Source organism: Centroberyx affinis, unplaced genomic scaffold (genome assembly GCF_046629955.1).
Source record: "Centroberyx affinis isolate AG114_WGS23_722 - 3 ecotype Tasmania unplaced genomic scaffold, CSIRO-AGI_Caff_v1 ptg000664l_1, whole genome shotgun sequence".
NCBI classification, from domain to species: Eukaryota; Metazoa; Chordata; class Actinopteri; order Beryciformes; family Berycidae; genus Centroberyx; species Centroberyx affinis.
In genome coordinates, this window is record NW_027279288.1 from 237,635 (window position 1) to 258,904 (window position 21,270).

At 40.9% G+C, this 21,270-nt stretch overlaps 1 protein-coding gene across 2 annotated transcripts; it reads left to right on the top strand.

The window, feature by feature from the left end:
- The first annotated feature begins 18 nt into the window (after positions 1–18).
- Positions 19–8,113, top strand: hbp1 (HMG-box transcription factor 1). Of its 2 annotated transcripts, none has more exons than XM_071519148.1 (11): positions 19–49; positions 1,395–1,562; positions 1,652–1,859; positions 2,480–2,600; positions 2,755–2,869; positions 3,202–3,317; positions 3,659–3,815; positions 4,094–4,238; positions 5,046–5,333; positions 6,859–7,000; positions 7,154–8,113. In XM_071519148.1, the coding sequence occupies exons 2-11, from the start codon at positions 1,490–1,492 to the stop codon at positions 7,169–7,171; spliced, it is 1,383 nt and encodes a 460-aa protein (XP_071375249.1). In that variant the 5' UTR covers positions 19–49; positions 1,395–1,489; the 3' UTR covers positions 7,172–8,113. The 2 variants fall into 2 exon arrangements, with proteins under 2 accessions (XP_071375249.1, XP_071375250.1); XM_071519149.1 differs by having other exon boundaries at positions 1,679–1,859.
- The last annotated feature ends 13,157 nt before the right edge of the window (positions 8,114–21,270 follow it).

Consider the following 21,270-nt stretch of genomic DNA (forward strand, 5'->3'; position numbering starts at 1 on the left):
CCCACCCCTCGAGCGAATGCCAGAGAGTTACTTGATGGCGACAGGTTTGGTAAGTGGGAAGTTGTCTACTTGATTTCGAAGAAACAAAGGGTTGAAACTTGTTTTGAAGATACGCAGTGTACGTTGCGTTACTTTGCAATTATAAAATCGTGTTATGTTGAGGTTGTCATGCGCTTATTTGATGTCGAATGACAGGTCGTGCTTGACAAATTTTTTCGCTGTGACGCTTGTTGTTTTGCTGCTAACAAACCAGTCCAACGGCAGCTCGTGTATCAAAACAAGATTTTCAAACGTTAAAAATAATTGTGATTAAAGTGAAAGTTTTGGAAAAGTACTTTTACACGGTTTCGTCTCATTCATTTGAACGGGGCAGATAGGTTGCGTCATGCCTCAACTTGTTGACATTCTTTTGTTTACAATGTAGACCCGACAGCCTCTCCGTTTCTGCTGAAGACACCGTTCCTATTGGGGAGTGGGGAAACAGTTAGGCCTAGCCCCCATTAAGTCTTTTTAGAGGTGATAATATTTCAACTACAGTTTATGAATTAACAGATTAATCATAACAATAGGTTATTAACGTAATTAAGTCGAAGCTACGCCACTGCCGTGTTTGTCAAAACGTAATGCTACAGCGCCTATTAATCGATCGGTTGTCAGAACATAACTAACGTTAACGTTAGCTCTTCTTTGTGAATTGATGCATTTGATCGTTTCCTGTACAGCCTGATGTTTTTCAGTCACATTTTATTCTTTACTTTATATGCCATCAACGACCAGATGCTGTTTAAACCAATCATATAATATGCTAGTGTGATAGGCTGTTCATTTTCATACCCATATTATGTAATTTCAAACCTCCGATATGCCACTTTTAAATTACATCAATCTATTGATCCTTTTTGCTACGCAGTTATGAATGAATGAGCTCTGATACGCATGCGCTAAGTCCTTAAGTTTATAAACAAGGCCTGCACGCAATGGGTCACATGACTAGCCTGTCACAGAGGTTTGCTGTTTCGATCCACAGACAAAGGATTCCCTCAAGCAAGGCCCCCCCATACTACACTGATAACGTATAATACACGTATTGCAATGTATATTGTCAGTTGTAATTTTGCATTTATTTATGGTCAAATATCTTTGATATCTTGTGTTTTTTAATCTTAATGTTTTAGAATTCCAGGGTTTTTGTTTTCATCATGCTTTCATAAAACCATTATATAACTATCAAACATCCAAATAACTTACTTTCAAACTTACTGTTAAAGTCACAGAGCTAGTCCCTTTTCTGTAATTTTGAGTTGGCCCAGACTGCTAAATCAGTGGAAATAGCTCTGTGCAGCAGTTTCACTTTCGCTGTGAAATCTGTAATTTTGTCCTCATTGCCTCAACAGTCAGGCCAGCTGGCATCGCATAATATGATGCAGGAAGCCAAATAAAATCTGACCTGGAGCCTGTGAATAAAGAGGAAACACAGCAGAACGCAAGAATGGACGACTCCTTTGATCCACTGAAGTGTAACGAGGACCTGCCCTCCTCACCTGGGTGCAACATGGATTTTGGTAACTGTTTGCCTCAAAACGCCAACAACATGGCACATTCCGCATTCAAGCTGCTGAGGTTTTCCACACTTTTTTAATGTTTTTTACAGTTGACCTCTCCCGCTCCCCCTCTCCAGATGACATGCCAGAGCTGCAGGAGGTGGAGGAGGACCAGAGGTCTCCGGGGCTGTTTCAGGTGGGAGTGGGAGTGTCGCACCAGGAGCTCAGCAGCTCGCCCAGCACCAACTGGCTCACCGAGCTGGCCAACATCGCCACCAGTCCTCAGAGCCCCCTGCTGAAGGACGCTCCTCATAAGAGGTTTGCATCAGAATCACTTCATTCACTAAGTCCAGTGAATGTATAAATGTACAGTAATTTATCTTGGTGACATCGATGCAGGGGTAATGACAACTCACACAGTAACATAAGTACACACTAGCACACCTGATGCAGGGACAACAGGACTTCACAGTTAGTGCAAGTGGACACTGCAACGACATACAATTTACAGTAGATTATATTGCTCTACATATAAACATGTATTACCCATGTATACACACTGGGGCTGCAACAATTATTATCTAACGATCATTTTTTCAATTAATTGATTCATTATTTAGTCTATAAATGCCCATCATAAGTTACCAGAGCCCCAAGCGATGTCTTAAAAAACACCAAAGTATTCATTTTATAATAATATGAAACCTAGAAAAGCAAGCAAATCTTAACATTTGTGAAGCTGTAACCAGCAAATGTTTGGTGTTTTTGCTTGATAAATGACTAAAACAATTAATCAATTATCAAAATTCTAATCAATTAATTTTCTGTCGATCGACTAATCAATTCATCGACTAATCGTTTCAGCACTAATACACGCACACATGCATTTAATGCCTCATGGTCATAGTCTCTTAACTTTCTCTTGTCTTTCTTTTCAGGTCATCTCCTGTCCACATCTTTGGCAACAGTAATAGTTTACATTCCTATGCCCGGCCACCGTTAGCCAGCAGCGCACCCAACCCCTCTAGAGGCCACCTCAGGGAGCGCAGGCGTGTCAGGGTAACTTTTAACCTCAAACCTCAAATGATTGCTGATGAAGGATTATTCTCTTGCAGGTGGCAGTCTTGTCTTCATGTACATTAAACATGTTACTTATATTGATGTCATCCTAAGCTGTGTTTTGTTTTGTGTTTTTTTTTTTAATCTCTAACAGGCCAGCAGTGAATCAGAGTCTGGAGTTTTCTCTATGTCTTCATCATTTTCCGATGATGAAGACATGGCCTGGTCTCATTCCTGGCCCTCTACAGCCTGGCATTGCTTCCTGAAAGGTGCATACATACGCACTCATGTACATATGCATGCGCCAGTGTGTATGCACACTCACAAATGCAACATGAAGTTTTCTTAGAAGCTCTGCCCTGAAAGCATGCTGATAACAAGCGGACATGTAATCAAGATTGTATTGGGTCAGAAGCTGTGGAGGTGCTGCTATCAATCTTTCATTTACACTTCCCCGACCCTGATTTTCTTAGAAAATCTGTAGAGAAATACTGACCTCTGGTGTCCAAATAGCAGTACGGCAGCCGTTTACCTACATTTTCCTGTCAGTTAGTCCCTCCACACATTATTTTTCAGTTTACATTGTTGTCTCGGTGTTCAGGAACTCGCCTGCGCTTCCATCGAGGCCCTAATGTGGAGTGGCAGGACGCTGATGACCTCAGAGATTCTGATGATGACTCAGATGATGAAACCATGATGCCATCCTCCTCTCACAAGGTACACACCAAAAAGGGACCTTTGTATCTCTTAAAATAATTTGTAATCATCTGCAATTCTCTGTAATACTTTTCACTAGTGTTCACCTCACCTCTTCTACTGGTTTAATCACTGACTCTCATCTTATCTTTAAGCTTAAAATTTACAGTTGTGGTCTCAATTAGCATAATATAAACAATCCAACTATCAGACCAATCAGGCACACTGCTATTCTTACACTACATCTGAAAGCAACTAGGTACCAATTCTTCTTTGGTGGTGTGTTCCACTTGCTTATCTCTGTGGTGAGTTAGGTCTAATCTGATTGGCTGATGCCTTTTGCTTTTGGTCTTAATTTACAGAGCTACGGTTCAGAGGGGCTTCAGTTGGTGAGCCATGAAGAGACGGTATCTTTTAGCCAGGTAGTTCTCAAACTGACCTTTGACCCTGGCTCACCCGATGACGGCCTTTTAACAGCTGAATGCCGTCTGGATCACCCCTTTTTTGTCAAAAATAAAGGTAAAATGTTTTTTAATCACAAATGTTTTTTAATTTCCAACAAAAATAATACAAATATGGACTGCAGTTAATGCATGCATGTTTTTTGGAGAGAGACAGTCCAACGTAATGCCAGCTTTGTTGGCAAGAGATAACTCCTAAATGTGCATAATGACAACAGTTTTCACAGCAATATCTGAAACAACAGTCTTTGTTTTTGATGCCAAAATGATATTGAATGAATAGTCTTAGAATAAAAGTGTGTTGTTACCATATTTTTTCATCTCTTTGTTTTTCAGGGTGGTCTTCCTTTTATCCGAGCCTTACCGTGGTGCACCATGGGATCCCTTGCTATGAGATGCAGCTGGGCGACCTGTGTCTGCCACCAAACCACCCAGATGCCATTAACTGTGATGACTCTGTTGTCTTTGACACTTTCAGGAGGTATGCCCTTGTAACCAATGTGATCTTGCATTGTGTGATAAAAGACTGAAGTTAACAGGTATCTATAATTATTCTGAGCACTATTATTATATGTGGCTAATAGCACTTAAACCTTATGAAACGTAGGGGAAAACATGTCATCCATCAGAGGAGTAGAGACAGTATTTGGATTTATTTCTGTTTGCTGAAGATGCATACATACACATTATGCAGAAAAACACAGTACTGCTCTAAATGCTCTAAAGTTGTGGACACGCACACACACACACACTCACAGACACACTAACGACACAGCCCTGCTCCCTCCACTCTTACCATGATGTTACATTCCTGTTTCTTTCCAGGATAGAAACAACTCAAAATGTTAGCGTTTGACTATTTCCACAACAGTTTCATCAAAATCTAACAATTCTGTGATATTCACACTTATGCCCAACATTAGCTACTGTAGCAGTCTTCTTGTACACTCTCAATAAAGGCATGCCTACAGTGTGTACTGTGTACACAGTGACCTATTTTCACATTGATACTGTACACATCTTCACCTAACACATTTGCATAAGGATTTTGCAGAACAGTACTTCATGCTTTCAGAACAAAAGTAGACCGCAAAGAAGTAAAAGGTGTGACTTCCATCTGTTTTCAAGCAGACAAACTTCTGTGCTATAAAGTGACAAGTGGATACAAAACTAATGCTGTTACACTATGAATGCTATGCTGACAGAGGCTTATAGATAAAAAGTGAACAAATGAAAGACAAATAATTATTCTTTCTTTCTTTCTTTTCTTTCCTTCTACCTCTTACAGTTATGACTTCACCCCGCTGGATTCTTCAGCAGTGTATGTTCTCAGCAGCATGGCTCGTCAGCGCAGGACCTCCCAGTCCAGCGGTGGCGCCGTTAGCCCAGACTGTGATAAACTTGAGCGCTCCAGCTCCCCCCAATCCTCTAGTAGCAAATCAAACAGGAGCCACACCTCAGGGACAGCCAGTGGTGCCACACCCACAAAATGCAAGCGGCCAATGAATGCCTTCATGCTCTTCGCTAAGAAGTACCGGGTGGAGTACACCCAGATGTATCCTGGGAAGGATAACAGGTGTGCAGTATTCATTTGCTGTAGTCAAAGTGTAGATGTCTATGAGGTCCATTGCAATCATTCGTACCACCATGAATGACGTAGCTTTAGCTTCTGTAGAGCAGAATTCTCTAATTTAGGTTAAAGAGTACCTCTAAAATACTTTTTTTGAGCTGTAAACAGGTATTTAGTAATATGTAGTTATAAAATACAACAACGCCAGTCATATTGTCAACATTTCAGCACTAATGTGCCGGTGCTGTATTTATTTCACTAAACCTGGCTGAAATCGCCCTCAGTGGTTAAAATGAGCAGCCGGTGTTCAGTTGGAGATGCAGCCGTGTTCAAGGACAATTGTCCTAAGATGCATCATTTGGATAAAACCCCCAGTATGCAAGTATACTTGAGACAATTCACCCCATTCCTCTTCTCACCAACCTGGACCAACCCCAAACCCCCCTTCTGTCCCGTGCTCTTCACGCCCGCTGTCTGCGCAGCAGGCGGAGAGAAGCTCAAACTGGGTGCAGAATTACTCTTTAATGAATGGCCCTATCATTGTGTCCCAGCATGCAGTGCAGTGACATTCTCCTCATTGTCTGATGTCATGCTCTGCTATGAACCAGCTTAGATCAGGGATATTGTTAGGGGATGAGGGTGTGGGGTGGCGGTGGTACAGGGTGCACTGACTCACTGTTTACAAAATGAAGGATTCTCTTTGTGTGGAATGATACTGAACGGACTGGACTATAGTGTTAGAGCCCAGAGCAACAGACTGGACTAAAAAGTCAGTGAAATTATAAGTGAAGGCTGGTGGAATTGAACACAGAGAGCATTGCTCATGAAGGCTCTTAGGCCCAAAGGCTGAGGATAAAAGTAACACAGTCACTCTCTTGGAATAAAACATGAAGGAAAATGATTGTACTATGCGCAGAGGGAATCTATGGGTTATTCTTTCAGTTCTATGATTATATATGGGGTATTCTTTAAATTCTATGATTATAAATGGGTTATTCTTTCAGTTCTATGATTTCATGTGATTTATGGCAGTAGCCCTCAACCCTCAACCACTGTCAGAAAGCTCTTGACCAAAGCATTTATCCCCCAACTAGGGGAAGACTGATAAATCATTTGGCTGACATTGTTCTCTTTATTAAAAATTGGATATCGTCCAGGTAGTGTTGTCCACTGACGATATGATAGAGGATCCTCCCGCACCACAGCGCATTTTATTTATTCATTTAGTTGTCCAATAATATTTTTTGTAAATTCATTCACAGTCATTTAAAGGCCTAATGTATCGCAGAGTTTGAGTCTGTGGGGTCGGTCACCCTGCCTTAAGGAGCAGGTGACCCCACTAATATGATTTAATTTTTAGTAGTTTCAACAAGGAGTTTTAGAGTCACATGATGTATATGTAAAAGCTGGAAAAGTGAATACGGCCTCAGTTGACTTCCCTGGATAAAAAGAAAAACAAACAAACACGTTCACAGACAATAACCCAAAAGAAGTGAGTTCTTGATCTTCTGACTCTGACCTTTCACCCCAGAGCCATTAGTGTGATCCTGGGTGACAAGTGGAAGAAGATGAAGAGCGAGGAGAGGAGGATGTATACCATGGAGGCCAAGGCTCTGGCTGAGGAGCAGAAAAGACTGAATCCAGACTGCTGGAAACGCAAAAGAACCAACTCAGTAAGGAGCAAAAGCACTGACCTGTATCATTGAATGCCTTTTCTTCCTACTTTCAATCAGATTGCCAAATGCATTAGTTGTACGGCACACTGCCATTTTCTGAAAGTAAGTTTGAAAATAATCACTCAGTCACGTGTCTACCTCTTCCCACAGGGTTCCCAGCAGACCTAGATAATCCCCCAGAATCCCCAGATGCTGGTGGTTGGCGTGGAGAGGTGCTGGACAGAGTCTGACAGAGTCTGACTGACCGCTTGATGCCTCTTTGCTCTCCTGTATTCTTGAGACTCAACTGTGATGCTGAATTCACTTGCTTTCTATAACCTTGAAATATACAAAACCATTAAGAGAAACAGCAATTATGAACTATAAACAAAACATGTAATCTAGTAACTAACAGTGCTTATATTTTCTTATATCTTTTATGTCAGAGATGTCTTATTCCTCTGAAATAAGAATGAATCTTCTCTTATATTTCAGGTTATTTCATATTTCTAGGTTTGAAAAATGAGACCCTGGTGCTATGCTCAGTGTAGAAGGAGCAGTAAACAACAAGTGTCTATTTATAATTGTAAAAAGGGGAATTTTAGATAACTTTTTTCGCAACTGTTCATATTGATTATATTTGTACAATTCAATATATTGCACCGATTGGTAACCCTTTCATACATTTTGTAATACAGTATATATTCAGCAGCTGAACTTTGGCCAATAGTTTGTGATACTGCCCTGCCAAGGCCATAGACTGTGTCGGCCCAACCACCTGGCCATATGATGAGGAGGCTTTTAACGTGTGGTGGTGGGTTTACACTCAGTCACAAAGCACTTCAGGGCCAGGCCTTCACTGTAAGTGTTTCATTTCTTTTGCACTTTATATAAATATGTAATCTAATCTTATACAGCCATTGTATACTAGTGAAACCCATTTGTATAATACATGTATCTTGATACAGTATGTTAGCTGTTTGACACGATCGTGGCCCAGTAGCCATGTCCCGCTTGCAGGTTGCTATTGAATTTATAGTACTTTGTTGATAATGTACAGGTTCACACCCCCCACCAACCTCTTGCACAAAATATCCTTGTATTGTATTATAAATCCATTTTTAAACATGCATCTTGCATCATATCCGAGTGTTTGGTTCATTTTTGTATACTGCAGTTTATCACATGACATGCTTGGCTTTGTGTTTGAATCCACTTTTAGCCAGTTGTGCCGCCGTCTTTTGTCTAAAAGAAACAGCCTCCTCCCATGAAGAACTGCTTGACATACTAAACCAGACGAATATCCTTTAGATCTATCAAGCTTTTATAGACTTCAATAGCCACTGATCTAAACATCCAACAACCAACAAAACCATAGCACATGTACTCTAATGTTACCCAGGTAACAACACATTTAAAGTGTGCTTCATTCTTCTCCTCTGCTGGTCTAGCACATCAAAACAGTCTTGCACAGATGCTAACAAAGTAGCATTTGTGTCACAATTATTCACTCCTTGGTTGAATGAGGACGACCTTAAAGGTTTTAATTGAATCTTGTAATGATTGGCACCCTGGCCTCTCCCCCGGGATGAAAAAGGATCTGAAAGAAGATGAAAATGAAAGAACACATTATCATAAGCTTTTAACTAGAGACAATATTTTCTGGAGAGAATTGCTTCCTCACAGGACTTAGGAATAAAAACTCCCACTAATCAGATGTACTAGATATGTTTGCTTCAGTAACCTTGCTGTCTGGTGCTTGCATCAGACAGCGAGTATATAGAGTATTAAGGTATATAGACACATTATTAAAAATGTTATCCGGGAATTGGTACTAATATAAATGAATACTCCATTTTAAGACAGATTTTACACTGTTAGAGCCAGAGGGCGCCCACACACCATTTTTCTTCAGTGTATGACATGCCGTTTTTTTTCATCATGATACTATAAGCATCCCCACTCTCAGTCCTCTTTTTGTGTAAGATAACATGACTATATAAGGTCAACAAAGAGACAACAATGATAATATATTTGAGGTTTAGGAAACTATAGTACAATACTGTTACATTAAATGACTTGATGATAGTATAGTACTGTAAGGTATGAACCAGAAAGTCCCTCAAAGGAATGCTGATTTTATGATTTATGGACATTGGGAAGTCATTGTTTTCATGTTTATAAATATCTCGAGGGCCCTGTTTGTCTGCAAGGCGAAAACGACGAGTCTGGATGGAGGGGATTCAAAGCACTGCATGCCTCATGAAATAACAATGATCAACACCCTCCAAGCCTTTCAAGCATAGGAATCTAATTATAGCATATCCCCAACAGGGCACTCCAAAATGATCTGCAGAGTTGAATACTTTGTAGAGTACAGATTTGAAGAGTTGCAAGTTGTGTCTGATTCTGCCTCTGGCTATCAATACCATCATATTTTCTATGAATGAACTTGAAAATACAGTTGTGATTGCAATCAGAAATGAGCTGAGCATTTTGTATCTTTTTTTCCACACTTAAAATATTACAGCAATGTATCATGTCATAGGAGGCAGATTGCCCAACATGCAAGCAAAGCTATCCTCCGTTTATGAATCTTACTGCATAGATATGATACAGTGAAGCAGACATAAAGTCTGCTGAATTATAGATTAAGTCACACATATCAATTGTTCCTCCTCACATTTGACTTTTAACGGATACTCTACAGACAAGGAGAGGTTCAGTGGAGGATGAAAGACTTGCTTGTTGCTCAAGATGGCGGCACAGCCAACATCAGTAGTGAATGTCAGATGGATTCCAGATGTAAAAACGAATGAAAAAACAACCTATGATTCATCTAAGTTGGAAAAATGGCTTGCATTATGCATAAGGTCCTTTGACAGGAACAATTAAAGAACAAATGAATAATAAAATGAACAATTAGGATAGGGAGAAATTGAGACAGTGATCATCACTGCTGGCTTCCTTTTAAATCAGAAGCTGCACCTTAATCAAGGCTTACTAATTAGGGGCAATTAGCTTTAGTAATTCACTGAGAGATAGCAGACTCTTGGTGTCCTTGTTAGAGCGGAGTGAACGTGTGTGTGTGTGTGTGTGTGTGTGTGTATGGGGGCAAAAGTGAAGGCTTTCCAACTACAGATTGTAAGTGCCTGCCTTAATTTTTACTTTAGCAGAATCTCTATCACTTGAACACATTCTCTTTGCGTGTTCATGCTCATTTCTCACACAGAAAGAGAAGACCCTAGTCTCAAATCACTATGCAAGTTACTGTGTGACTTTAACGCACATGAAGCTGACATTCATAAAAACACTGCAGGTAGAAAGATGAGCGGATCTTCTTTTCTTTCCTTGGAAACTCAACCATCACTGGCACCTCACCGCCAGCCTGACATTTGAACGGTGCTGCAAATTGCTTTAGGTTCAGTGGTTTGCCAATAGTGACAGTACAGAGGGGAAGTATATGGCAAGGGAGTGAGCAACAAAGCTAAAGGGTTCCAGATCATCAAGAGTAATGAGGTGGGGAAATAAAGAGTGAAAGGGAGTGACAGGAGAGCATTGGTGTTAAGGGCAATGCTACTGTTTTGGTCCTATTCCATTTTTGCCCACATAGCCAGTAACACGTCACATACTGTAGGTGTTCATATTTGTTTTTCCCTAGAATGTCAGTGTACTGGAAATTATAGTACCTTCAACATTTAAATCATCCACAGAACTGTCCACATGTGATGGAAAATGCATTACTAAAGTCTAAGGTTTTCACTCCATTTTCTCCAAATTGCTTTTTTTCAGTATAAACTACCCTTGGCTAGGAATTTGTGCTCAAAACAAATTAGTTTTTCATTGTTCCTGTTATTTATACCTCACCTGGCACTATGAGACATTACATTCTTATCTGACATCTTAGCAAGCCTGAGGCACTGAGTAGGAGGGGTTGTTTCCATTATTATCTCTATGCAAAAGTTCTGTTAGTTGCTTTTAACCGCAGATTGATTGGTACAGAAATGTATGGGTTATGATGAGTCAGTGTTGCCATGGCCATATTTCTTTAGTGCCTTGTGTTTTTTTTATTGCCACCTCCTAAAATATAACCTTATCCTGCTTTGGAGCACTGGGATTGCGGCTGGCGCTGTGACCAGTTTGACGGACACCTCAACACTTGAAGTCAAACACCTTCTGTCAATACGTCATTTTTTGCTGGACCTGTTGAAAGGTCCAGCCAGAATATTGAATGTCATCTTGTCACTTTCTATCACTCAAGTTAAAGCTCAGTCATCCAGTGAGCTGAAATTCATCACCCATCCCCTTCTATTCTATTCTATTCTATTCTATTCTATTCTATTCTATTCTATTCTATTCTATGTCTCTTCTGGACAACTATTTTAATATTCAGGATGTTTCAATCAAAACGAATGAATGAATCATCAGTAAATGGCTCATTAGTAAAAGACAACAGTCTGAGTCTGGTATTAACCAATATCAAGGCAAGAATGGTGGTACAGTATGATAACACCCTTTCAAAGGACGTAAACATGGGCACTATATTTCCCCTCCTCGTCTTTCTCCCTCCTTCTCCAGCTATATTCTATAACCTGTCACACTATACCGTTCTTCTTCTGTCCTTTTATATTGCCCACATCTCCGCCTGCCTATCGCTCTCTCCCTTGTGTTTCGGAGCCCTAATTGGATGGTGTGTGAACACTGTGAAAGGGAGAAAATCTTTCCATTTTCTTGGTCCACAGGTTTCAGGCAACAGAGAGCTGAATTGAATAAACCCCTGCTGATAGAATTTGCACTTTGTGGTCTGACAGCTGAACAACATAACAGCCAAGAGGACAGAAATCACATAAGAGTTAAACAAAGCTCTAGAGGAGCCGGGGACACAACCGCTGCATGGCATACTAATCTGCACTAATGCTCAGAGCGGCTGCACCGGCTTACAAACACGCTCGTCCATGTAGACCTACACAAGCCCAGCTAACTGAGAGTCACTTTACAGGTGACTGATTTTATAATCCAACAGATGGGTTTGTTCCTCAACAAGGTGACTTGATTTTTTAAACCATGTAAAGGAAGTCAAAGAGAGGTAGTTAGAAACGAAGGCTATCCCCCTATGAAAATGGTCAGAAAATGAGATGCAATGGGCTTTTATTATGGTCTGTACATTAATCAATTAATGTTTTCCTAGCAATTATAGCCAGGGCTCCGATAGGGGCTTGAGTCAGTGCATGACTGAAATCAGTCAACATAATCAGCCTCAGATCCTCATTTCCTGTGTTTACTATAGCGAAAGATACAACTCAAGCTTCTATAATGTGATTAACGTCTCCTAGAGATCAATAACCCTAGAGCACACTGCTAATGACACATCAAGACATAACAGAGAGAGAGAGAGAGAGAGAGAGAGAGAGAGAGAGAGAGAGAGAGAGAGAGAGAGAGAGAGAGGCCAGACAGACAGACAGAAAGAGACAGAGACAGAGACAGAGACAGAGCACAAACACGCAAAGACATACACCTGGACTCCACTCACATTATGTCCCAGCTATCTATCGATAGTGAGAGAGAACTGGAGTTTACTCCAATTAATTTCCACTCACGGTTGAATGCATTGCCCATACCAGAGGGAATGGAAGCATAATAAAAAAACATTTTGTATAAAGGGCCTCATAAAATACTGCTCAGTGAGATCTTGACAGGAAATTATCCATCGATAGTTGACATGTTTTAGGGTGAATTAAGAGGTAATTGGATTGTTGTCATTAACTCAATATTGCACACACATCTAATGTTATTGCCTCATTATTTGCTCAAGAGCCTTTGTGAGTAGTCAGATAGAGTTGTTTAGTTTGCCTACAGTGAACTGCAGTGGTATCAGGAGACCAATAAAAACATCCGAAATTATACATTATACATTATACAGTATTTCGTCAAAACAGTGAAGCCACTGGTTCTAACATGCCATCCACAGCAGCAAAGAGCTGCTGGGAGTATTACATTATGTTAGAATCATTACATGATGTAGGTGTACTTGTATTTGAGAGTTATACACAACCACAGAGATGATAATAGGTCATGGACTAGTTACCAAGTAATCAACTGTCACAGTTTCTCTATGGGGACCTGCAGCCCCAAAGATGAGGCAGTACAGCGCTGGTAGTTTAACTACGACTGTACAATGGGAGGTACTTTTAGTCTCAAAACAAGGGCATACACAACAGATTGTTAAATGACTAAAACAGTCAAAAGACTGAGAAGACTCAAAGGTTAACACTCTATTTGTCACATTCACACCCCAAGTTGCTCCCAGGCTGAAACCGTAACAAACTCCCTGAGGTTCCTTACACCCTCCCCCAAAACCTATTACCATTTCTGAAATAAAACATTCACTGTTTAATTCCCTTATCTAAATCCCGACTTAATCAGGCTTGAGCAATTTACCCACACATGGATTGAAGAGAAAACCAGTGGTTATAACAGAATGTAGTGGTTGCTGGTACATGTACGAATGTGTGCATTTGTAATACAAAATGCTGTGTGAAGTTCCTTTTCCTTTGTGTCCACCCCACACAAACTCCCCAAAGTCACAGGTGAATACCATAGCCGGGCGGTCGACTTGTGCTAAACACAGTGAATGTGTCAGAGTGGAAACTGTAGCCTGTGCAAGGACATGGTAGAAGGGAAGCAAGCACTGCTTTGGATCTGGGCGCCTTATCCTTTATTGAATCTTTAGAGACATCAATGTAAACCTAATAGCCTGCTGCCTCCAAGCCTGTGTGTGCATATGGGTAAATCTCTCTATCTGGTCTGCCAATCGCTTGTGTAGATTACATCCAACTGTGCTCCTTGAAAACTGTGGTTACATTGTGTCCTCAATTAACATCTGTGTCAAGATTGAATTTACTAGCGGAGGAGATATAATCTACTGGAAAAAATGGCTACAAAAACATGAGGAATGTCATTTAAATTGTTGAAATTGTTTTCTTCCATTTGTAATATCTGTCAAAGAGGTTGTGGTCTTGTAGGAGACTAACTGTTCTTTGGGAGCCTACTTTGAGTAGTACATGAAGGAGCGTGCACTCTGTATAGCCTTTAAGGCTTAGAGTTTATATGATAATATAGATATTGTAGCCTGATGCATTGCTCTCTCTTGGTATAATTGTTTGCTGATACAATTCAGTTTCTGAACTGCCGAGTGGGCTGTTTCGAGTCAAAAGAATCAGCAAACTCATTAGCTTATTGTTGTTGAGATCAATAGCGAGTTTAGAAATTATTGAGTAATGTTGGGAGCTAGGGATGAGCCTAAGCACAGGTACAGGGAAGTGGAGATGTGGTGTTGGCATGCCTAATTCAAAGAAACATCTGTGAAGGGAGGTGCCAAGTTGATAACCCCAGTGACATACCTGCACTCACACACTCAACCCTGTAACATTTAGATTAGGTGGCTGGTGAATGGTGCTGCCTGCCTGATGGTCCTGTAGATATATGATGGCTTAGCCTGATGTCCTCTGTTGCCACAATTTCTGCCTTAGTACATCATTCTTTTGACATCTGAATTGGGCTTCTGTATGAATGCTGACCCTGGATTATGGCACAAAGGATTGCAACATCAAATCCCGTGCATTAGTAAATGCTTAAGCAACTACTTGAACATGGAACATGTCGGAAGTTATAAGACTTCGATATTGCTGGAGATCTTCATTAAGCAGCAAGTGAACTGGCCTTGTAAGCAATCATTAAAATTGGCCCCAAAAGAGGCAGAAGCATGAGTGATTTTTACCAGTGTGTCAGTGTTGGTCTGTCTGGTCTAGGTCCCCTCTGCTCTCCATCTTCACTACAATTACAGACACAGCAGAGAGCTTTCCCCGGTCCTCAGATATCATCACTCACACGTCACCTCCCCCTTAAAGTAATGCTCACCTTTTGATCATATCGCACTTCTACTTTCAAACTTTAATATTTTGATATCCTGGTTATTAAATATTTCACAACGACAGTCATTTAATTTTATTATGCCATTTATCAATGAATGGCGGGAGATGACCGGAGAGGGGAATCATATAATTTTAATGCAACAAAATTGTACTTGCTATATAGACAAAAAAAAATTAAGTGTTTCACATGTCAAGGTTTTGTCAGTAGGCTGTTATTAGCTTGGTGGGTTTATAGTCAAGAAAAAGTGCTGAATGACAAGGCTGTAAATCATCAGCCATGGACCTGGATATCAGAGTCAATCAAGCAACAAATTTGCTTTTATTTGCAGGCGTGGAGCAGAAAAGACCAGTCATTGTATATATAGCAGTGTGCCGTGAAATGCTGCAAAGTAAAGTGGACAGGACCTGTCACACTGGCATTCTGTAGATAGATGACAGTTGGGACAGCGTCTACTTGCTGCTGCTGCAGCTGCCGTTACCTGCAGGCCACGGCCCACTGGGCAGAGTCTGTGGCCTGATCTGCTCATGATGGATGGCACCATCAGCCTGTCAGGACCACCCAAACATACACACACACACACACACATGCACCAGCCATATGCATATTCTCACACCCGCGTGCGCACACCCAAGCATACACATCCGTCAACTCACACACATGCATGTAGAGTGGTATTCTGTGTCAACTGCATTCCTATTATGTGTTTGTGCAGAAAGATGAGCATATATACTAAATCTATAAAATGAAAGATGATAGAATCAGAGACAGAGGGGAATAGATGAGAAAGAGTGAGAAGGAAAGAGGGATAAAGGACCAGAAAGACAGTGTCAAAGAGTTAATGAGAGAACGAGAGAGAGAGAGGTAGGTAAGAGTTAATGAGAGAAATAAGGGTTGGAAGAAAGAGAGAGAGAGCTGTCATGGCAACGATCTAAAAACAGCAAAGCAACAGTTAATTACCACCTCCACCCACAGGTATGATGCATACATAATGGTGAAGGTGACAGGACACCTGCTACACAAGCTCAGCTAGTTCTCACCTGCAGGTATTTCTGGAGCACGGTCTGCAGGGAGGCAATGCCTGGGAAAACTAGCCCAGTTTCTTACTGATATAGTGCATAGGAGATGTGTGAAAGTGTGAGGGAAATACCTAGAGATCTGCAGCAGTAACTGTCAAACGCAGAGCTTGACATGTGGTCTCTGCAGGATATACCAGAGACCATTTAAGAGGTTGTTTGTTATACTACCACCACTTTTTGGGTCATTACTTTCTATATGTGTTTCAGTATTCCCCTGAAGACCTTTACATTCTGATGCTAAATATGACATCCCAGTTCATTTAATAATCTCAGCATTTTCCAGAATAAGACGCTATTAGCTATTTTATCCTCACGCTGCGGCTGTGTTTTTACTAGGTTGTTTTAAACCAGGTGTGCTTTGATCTACTTGCTGAAGCACTTGGCTATTTACAGTAGCCCATTTACCCATTTATCATTTGTCAGTACCTTCAGACTCAAATCAATCAGCATCCAGACATAACTACAAGTACATCAAAGAGGGTTAAGAGCAACAGAACCATTACAACTGCCAGGGTAAAAGGGGAATTGATCTGACTACTTGAATTGACCTTAAGCTAGCATAATGCAGACAAAGCAAGTGCCAACAGCACTGAGAGAAAAGTAGGATCAGTCAATGGGCTATTGCTCCAAAGACAATTGGATTTTCTTCCACATCACTGACAAAATCACTACCAGATACTGGACAAAGCAATCACTAAGGGGGAAGTTAAAGCTGCAATGTGCAACTTGACTGCTTGGCAAGTGTAACACTAGTTCTGCCACCCCTCCTCCTCAGTTGGGCAAGTTTACACCCCAACACTTGTCAATCATTTTGATGAGTTGTCTACCATGGAACGGCATCTAGCCTGAGGCTGAGGTAACCGACATCCTTCAGCCACCACAGGTGTTTAAGAAGCAGAAAGCAAACGCAGGCAATATGCAATAAAAAAAAGCATCCCAATGTTCACCTGTGTTTTTGACCCGAGTCTTTCCTTGTCTGTCACACGTTTCACTACACTTTTTTTTCACGTACTGCTTTTCACATCAGTTGTTGCTATGACTTCCCTGTGTTGTCACCGCTAGCCTCACCTTGATAGCTACAATCCAGCTGGCTGTGCTCATACATCACACGGCCACAGCATATGGTATGCCCCACAAAATACATTTCAGACAAAGGGAGATTTAGGTATTATTATGGGCTTATTATGTTAAGGTGAAAAAGTTGCATTTTGCAGCTTTACGAAGAGATGTAAACAAGAGAACTTCTAACAGGGGTGGTCTCTCACACACATTCATAGTAGTGGGCTCACTGTGTCAAGGTCTGAAGTCGGAGATGGAGTGGGATGAACTCTGTGACATTCACTTGTGGGGAAAATCGATTGTGGGATTTATATATTTATTTCACTCTGGGGCCTGATCCAAATAAAACTATAGAACTACACAGCGTTGGCCTCACTGGGCCACGTGGCTGGTCAGTGTAAGAGAATTGTTAAAGCTCCATTATGGATCTTTTTCATGATAAACTGTTGCCTTATTTTCAATGTAAGTAATATGTCGGTGCTCAAAAGAGAAAATTCACCCATTCATCAGCGCTGCACGAGAAGAGCACTTAGTTTGACTCACTCCAGGCCCTGTGGTCGGGCACAACCAGAGGCGGGAAATCTTTTTAGGGGAACGAGGAAGAGACGCTGCAATCTGTGCACTGTTTTGGATTGTACTAGGTGCAGTGTAGCATGCAGAAGCAGCTCCACGGGACTGGCTTCACCGCCTCCATCCAGAAAAAAGAAGGAGCTCTTTGGAAAGTCTCCAAGCAAATAAGGAGCTTGATAAATAAAACAAAAATAAATACTGCCATTGCCTTTAGTCAATGAAAAAAACTCAAGGAGTGGCTAGGAAACAGAACTGATGAGCACCAGAGATGGCTTCTTGTTTAAAGGACAGGTAAAAAAAAAAAATCTTATTTGTAGTTATTTATTTTGATTTTTTTTTATAGTCATTATTTATAGTGTGAATATTGGCTGTAGCCTTGTTAGTGGAGTTACAATGTGGATAAGCCTGCCCTTGATGCTAGCGTCTGGATGCTATGTGGTGCTAACTATCTGTACAATATGTTTGTGTAGTAACATATGATTTGATCTTTTATCTAAAAAGAAATGGTGCACAGTCTAATGGTTTTTGTTTTCTCATCTTTGTCTAAGGATATGTCCTGATTACAGTGAGATGAAGTACAATTTGGAGTGGGACCCTGTCAGCTGCACCAGCATGTGCAAACCCAAACCAGAAGGGTGGACACATTTTTCGAACACTGATTGTTTTGCAAATAGTAATATGCTATTGTTTGGAGTGTCTGCCTTTATCATTGTTGAAGTGTCTCTCTAATCAAAGCAATAGAACTATTTCACTATTCTAACTCATGTTCAAATGAGATCCTGAGAATTATTGTGAGTAGTCTTCTCTCTCAACAGGTATCAGACTTGAGGTATTGAGGTGCAGTATAAAGTCCACAGCCTCTACATCTCCAGACAGCTGTGGACGTGCAGCTAGGGCCTCAATACTGGAGTCCTATACAATTAGAGACACACAGCAAAGTGACATGAAATAGTATGCTGGTTGTCAGTTTCAAATATTGTGTTTTGCATCAGATCGCTGCCACTGTCCCCAAAATAAATAAATGTAGCCTATATCCTTAGCAAACAGGCAATACATGTCATACTGTAGCCTGTCGTTTTGCTCCAATCTAATTTGCTGCACGGTTATCTTTCACACATGGATCATTACCAGTGGAGGTACAAAAACCGTTCTAATAGCAACGTGAACACTGAAATACTATGGTGCCCATAGAGAAAACTGCATAAAAGCATAAAATTGTTCCTAGATTGCATAAAGAAATAGAAAGTCATATAAAAATCTGATAACCCCACCCCACCACACCAACACTGTTAAAGAGTGTCCAGTTCAGAGCTGCGTAGAAGGAGGCAGGAAGATGAAACGACAGTCAAAGGCAGAACACTGCAGGGAAGCGGAGCCTGCAGCTGAGGAAAGAAGATCTTCTAAGCTTGGAAACTGAGCTTGGGCCATTGGACGACAGTTACACTCTGGGGATGAGAAAGATGGGAAAAGTTAGAGGGATCAGAGACAGACAAGGAGACTGTACTGGCGCCCTTGCTTGTTATCTGATTCTTACCACCGCTATTATCACCATCAAACAAACAGGGTCGCTGTTATTTCTGGAGCAATTGGGGTTGGTCTGGAGAAAATGGATTTGAAGTGGTCAGTGATTGCTTTTTTGGGGCGATGTTATTACTGCTGTTTTTGAAAGGCAAGTAGTGTGGCCTATTCTCACCTTATGCAGACACATAAAGCCTTTCAGCTTGGGGGCACAGCTCGGTCCACACATGCCTTTTTGTGCAGGTTAAAGAGGGATTTTATAGATATTATGATAGTGATGAATACAGACAACCACTCTTTTCCATGCCTGAATTCCCAACTGAGTCCAACGGTAAAATATATAGTAGTACACAACTAATAGTAAGGGGTGGTGAGGATCAACTCCAAACTGTCCTGACAATAGATGTAACAAATACTCCTGTATCCCTAGAGTGGCAGAAAAGACAAAAGCAGAAAATATTTTTTTCTCCTTAAAAAAAGAAAAAAAAAAACAGAAAGGAGCAAAATTTTCAGTAGAGGAGGATATGAAATATAACATGAAACTAGGATGAATATTGCACATTCAAAATGCCACACAAATGTGATACTGCTTTGTCAAATTCAACACTTACTAACTATATAGAGACTGTATTGAGATATTTTGCTCATCTCTCTTGAAAAGAAATAAGAAATGCATACATCTCCATAAAATGTGTTAAATTACTTGCAACTGAATTGAAAAATGATTAAGATGTTTCATCATATTCCAATTGTTTTGGACAGTAATCTCTCTACCATATTCTGTTCCATTATCTATTGTCATTATCCGTCTCTCTCCCCTGCTCACTTGGGCAGACTAACCTATTTCAGCTCATTCTGTATTCATTCAACTACAGCCTTGTCAGTTATTCTAAATGAAGCTGAGAGTTTTCTTTTTGCTAATCAAGAGGATGTGTCACTTGCCACAAGGGCAACAGGGAACCTCCATAGAAAGGCAATTCGGCACACCACAGCTCCCGTAATTACCAGTATAATGAGTAGCAGTGCCAGGGTCCTTGGTGGCACCATCTCACCACCACTCGATGGGACACACAGAGGCTGCCTCATTAGGTCAAGTCACTATGGCAAGGCCAGCTGCTTAATCAGTGCCTGTGCAGCCCCTCTGAACTGCAGCCCAAACGCCCTTCAGAGACCCAACCAACACTGGACCCACCACAGCACAACACCATGGTCCAAGGCTGAGAAGAAAACCGACATATTGTCAATGGATACGTTAATGAAGAGAGAACTCAGAAGACAGGAATGTCATTCTTTTCTGGGGTCTTTAGTGGAGTCTTTGATGAGGAACCTGCCCAGACTTTAAAGCTCCTGAAGAGAGGAAGTGTGGAATTTCTAAGAGGCCAGTCATCTGCTTGGAGGATTTTAACACCGTGTGGATTTAAACTCAAGACTTCTGCAGGTATGAGATGTAATTATATTTTTTGCTCGCTTTTGTCCTCTAGCTTTCTAGTAGTATCTCAGAGTTACAGTTGTCCTTAAAGATAACTCCCCCAGTGCAGTGATCCGGGGAGCCTTCAGCATCACTTCTGAGACCTGCTTGCTTTTAACAACACCGCTGCACAGCAAACACTTGCCACACACTGGAGAGGTTTTGAAGTGCCACTAATGTGCTGGTACTTAGATGATCAGCTCTCATCAATGTGTAAGTCCAGACAAGTCCTACATACTCCATCTGTTGCATAAGAACTGGAACAGGGGAAGTATCAGCTTGTGTTAGTGTCCTCATCGCTGCTTAACCTGACTTGCGGGATGGTTAAAGTACAGAGTGAAAGTATAGATTGCATGTGTGTAATTGTTGTATGTGTTAACGTGAATTCAAAACTCACTTAATTTTTTTTTTAAACATTATGAATAAGAATGCTGACAAAGGTTTAGACATAATACTTGTAAGATACAGTACTGTTTTCATCAAAGATTCACAATTGGTGGCACTTTTCTGTACAACATTTTCTGTACAAACATTTATAGCCTGGGAGAGCAATATGTGGGACACTGTTCTTGTTACTGTGGTGCACATAAGTAAGATCAGTCATTTGGCTAGAGTAGTACTAGAGGTCAAAGTGAGGGTAATCTAGCAGGTGGCCAAGTTAACAC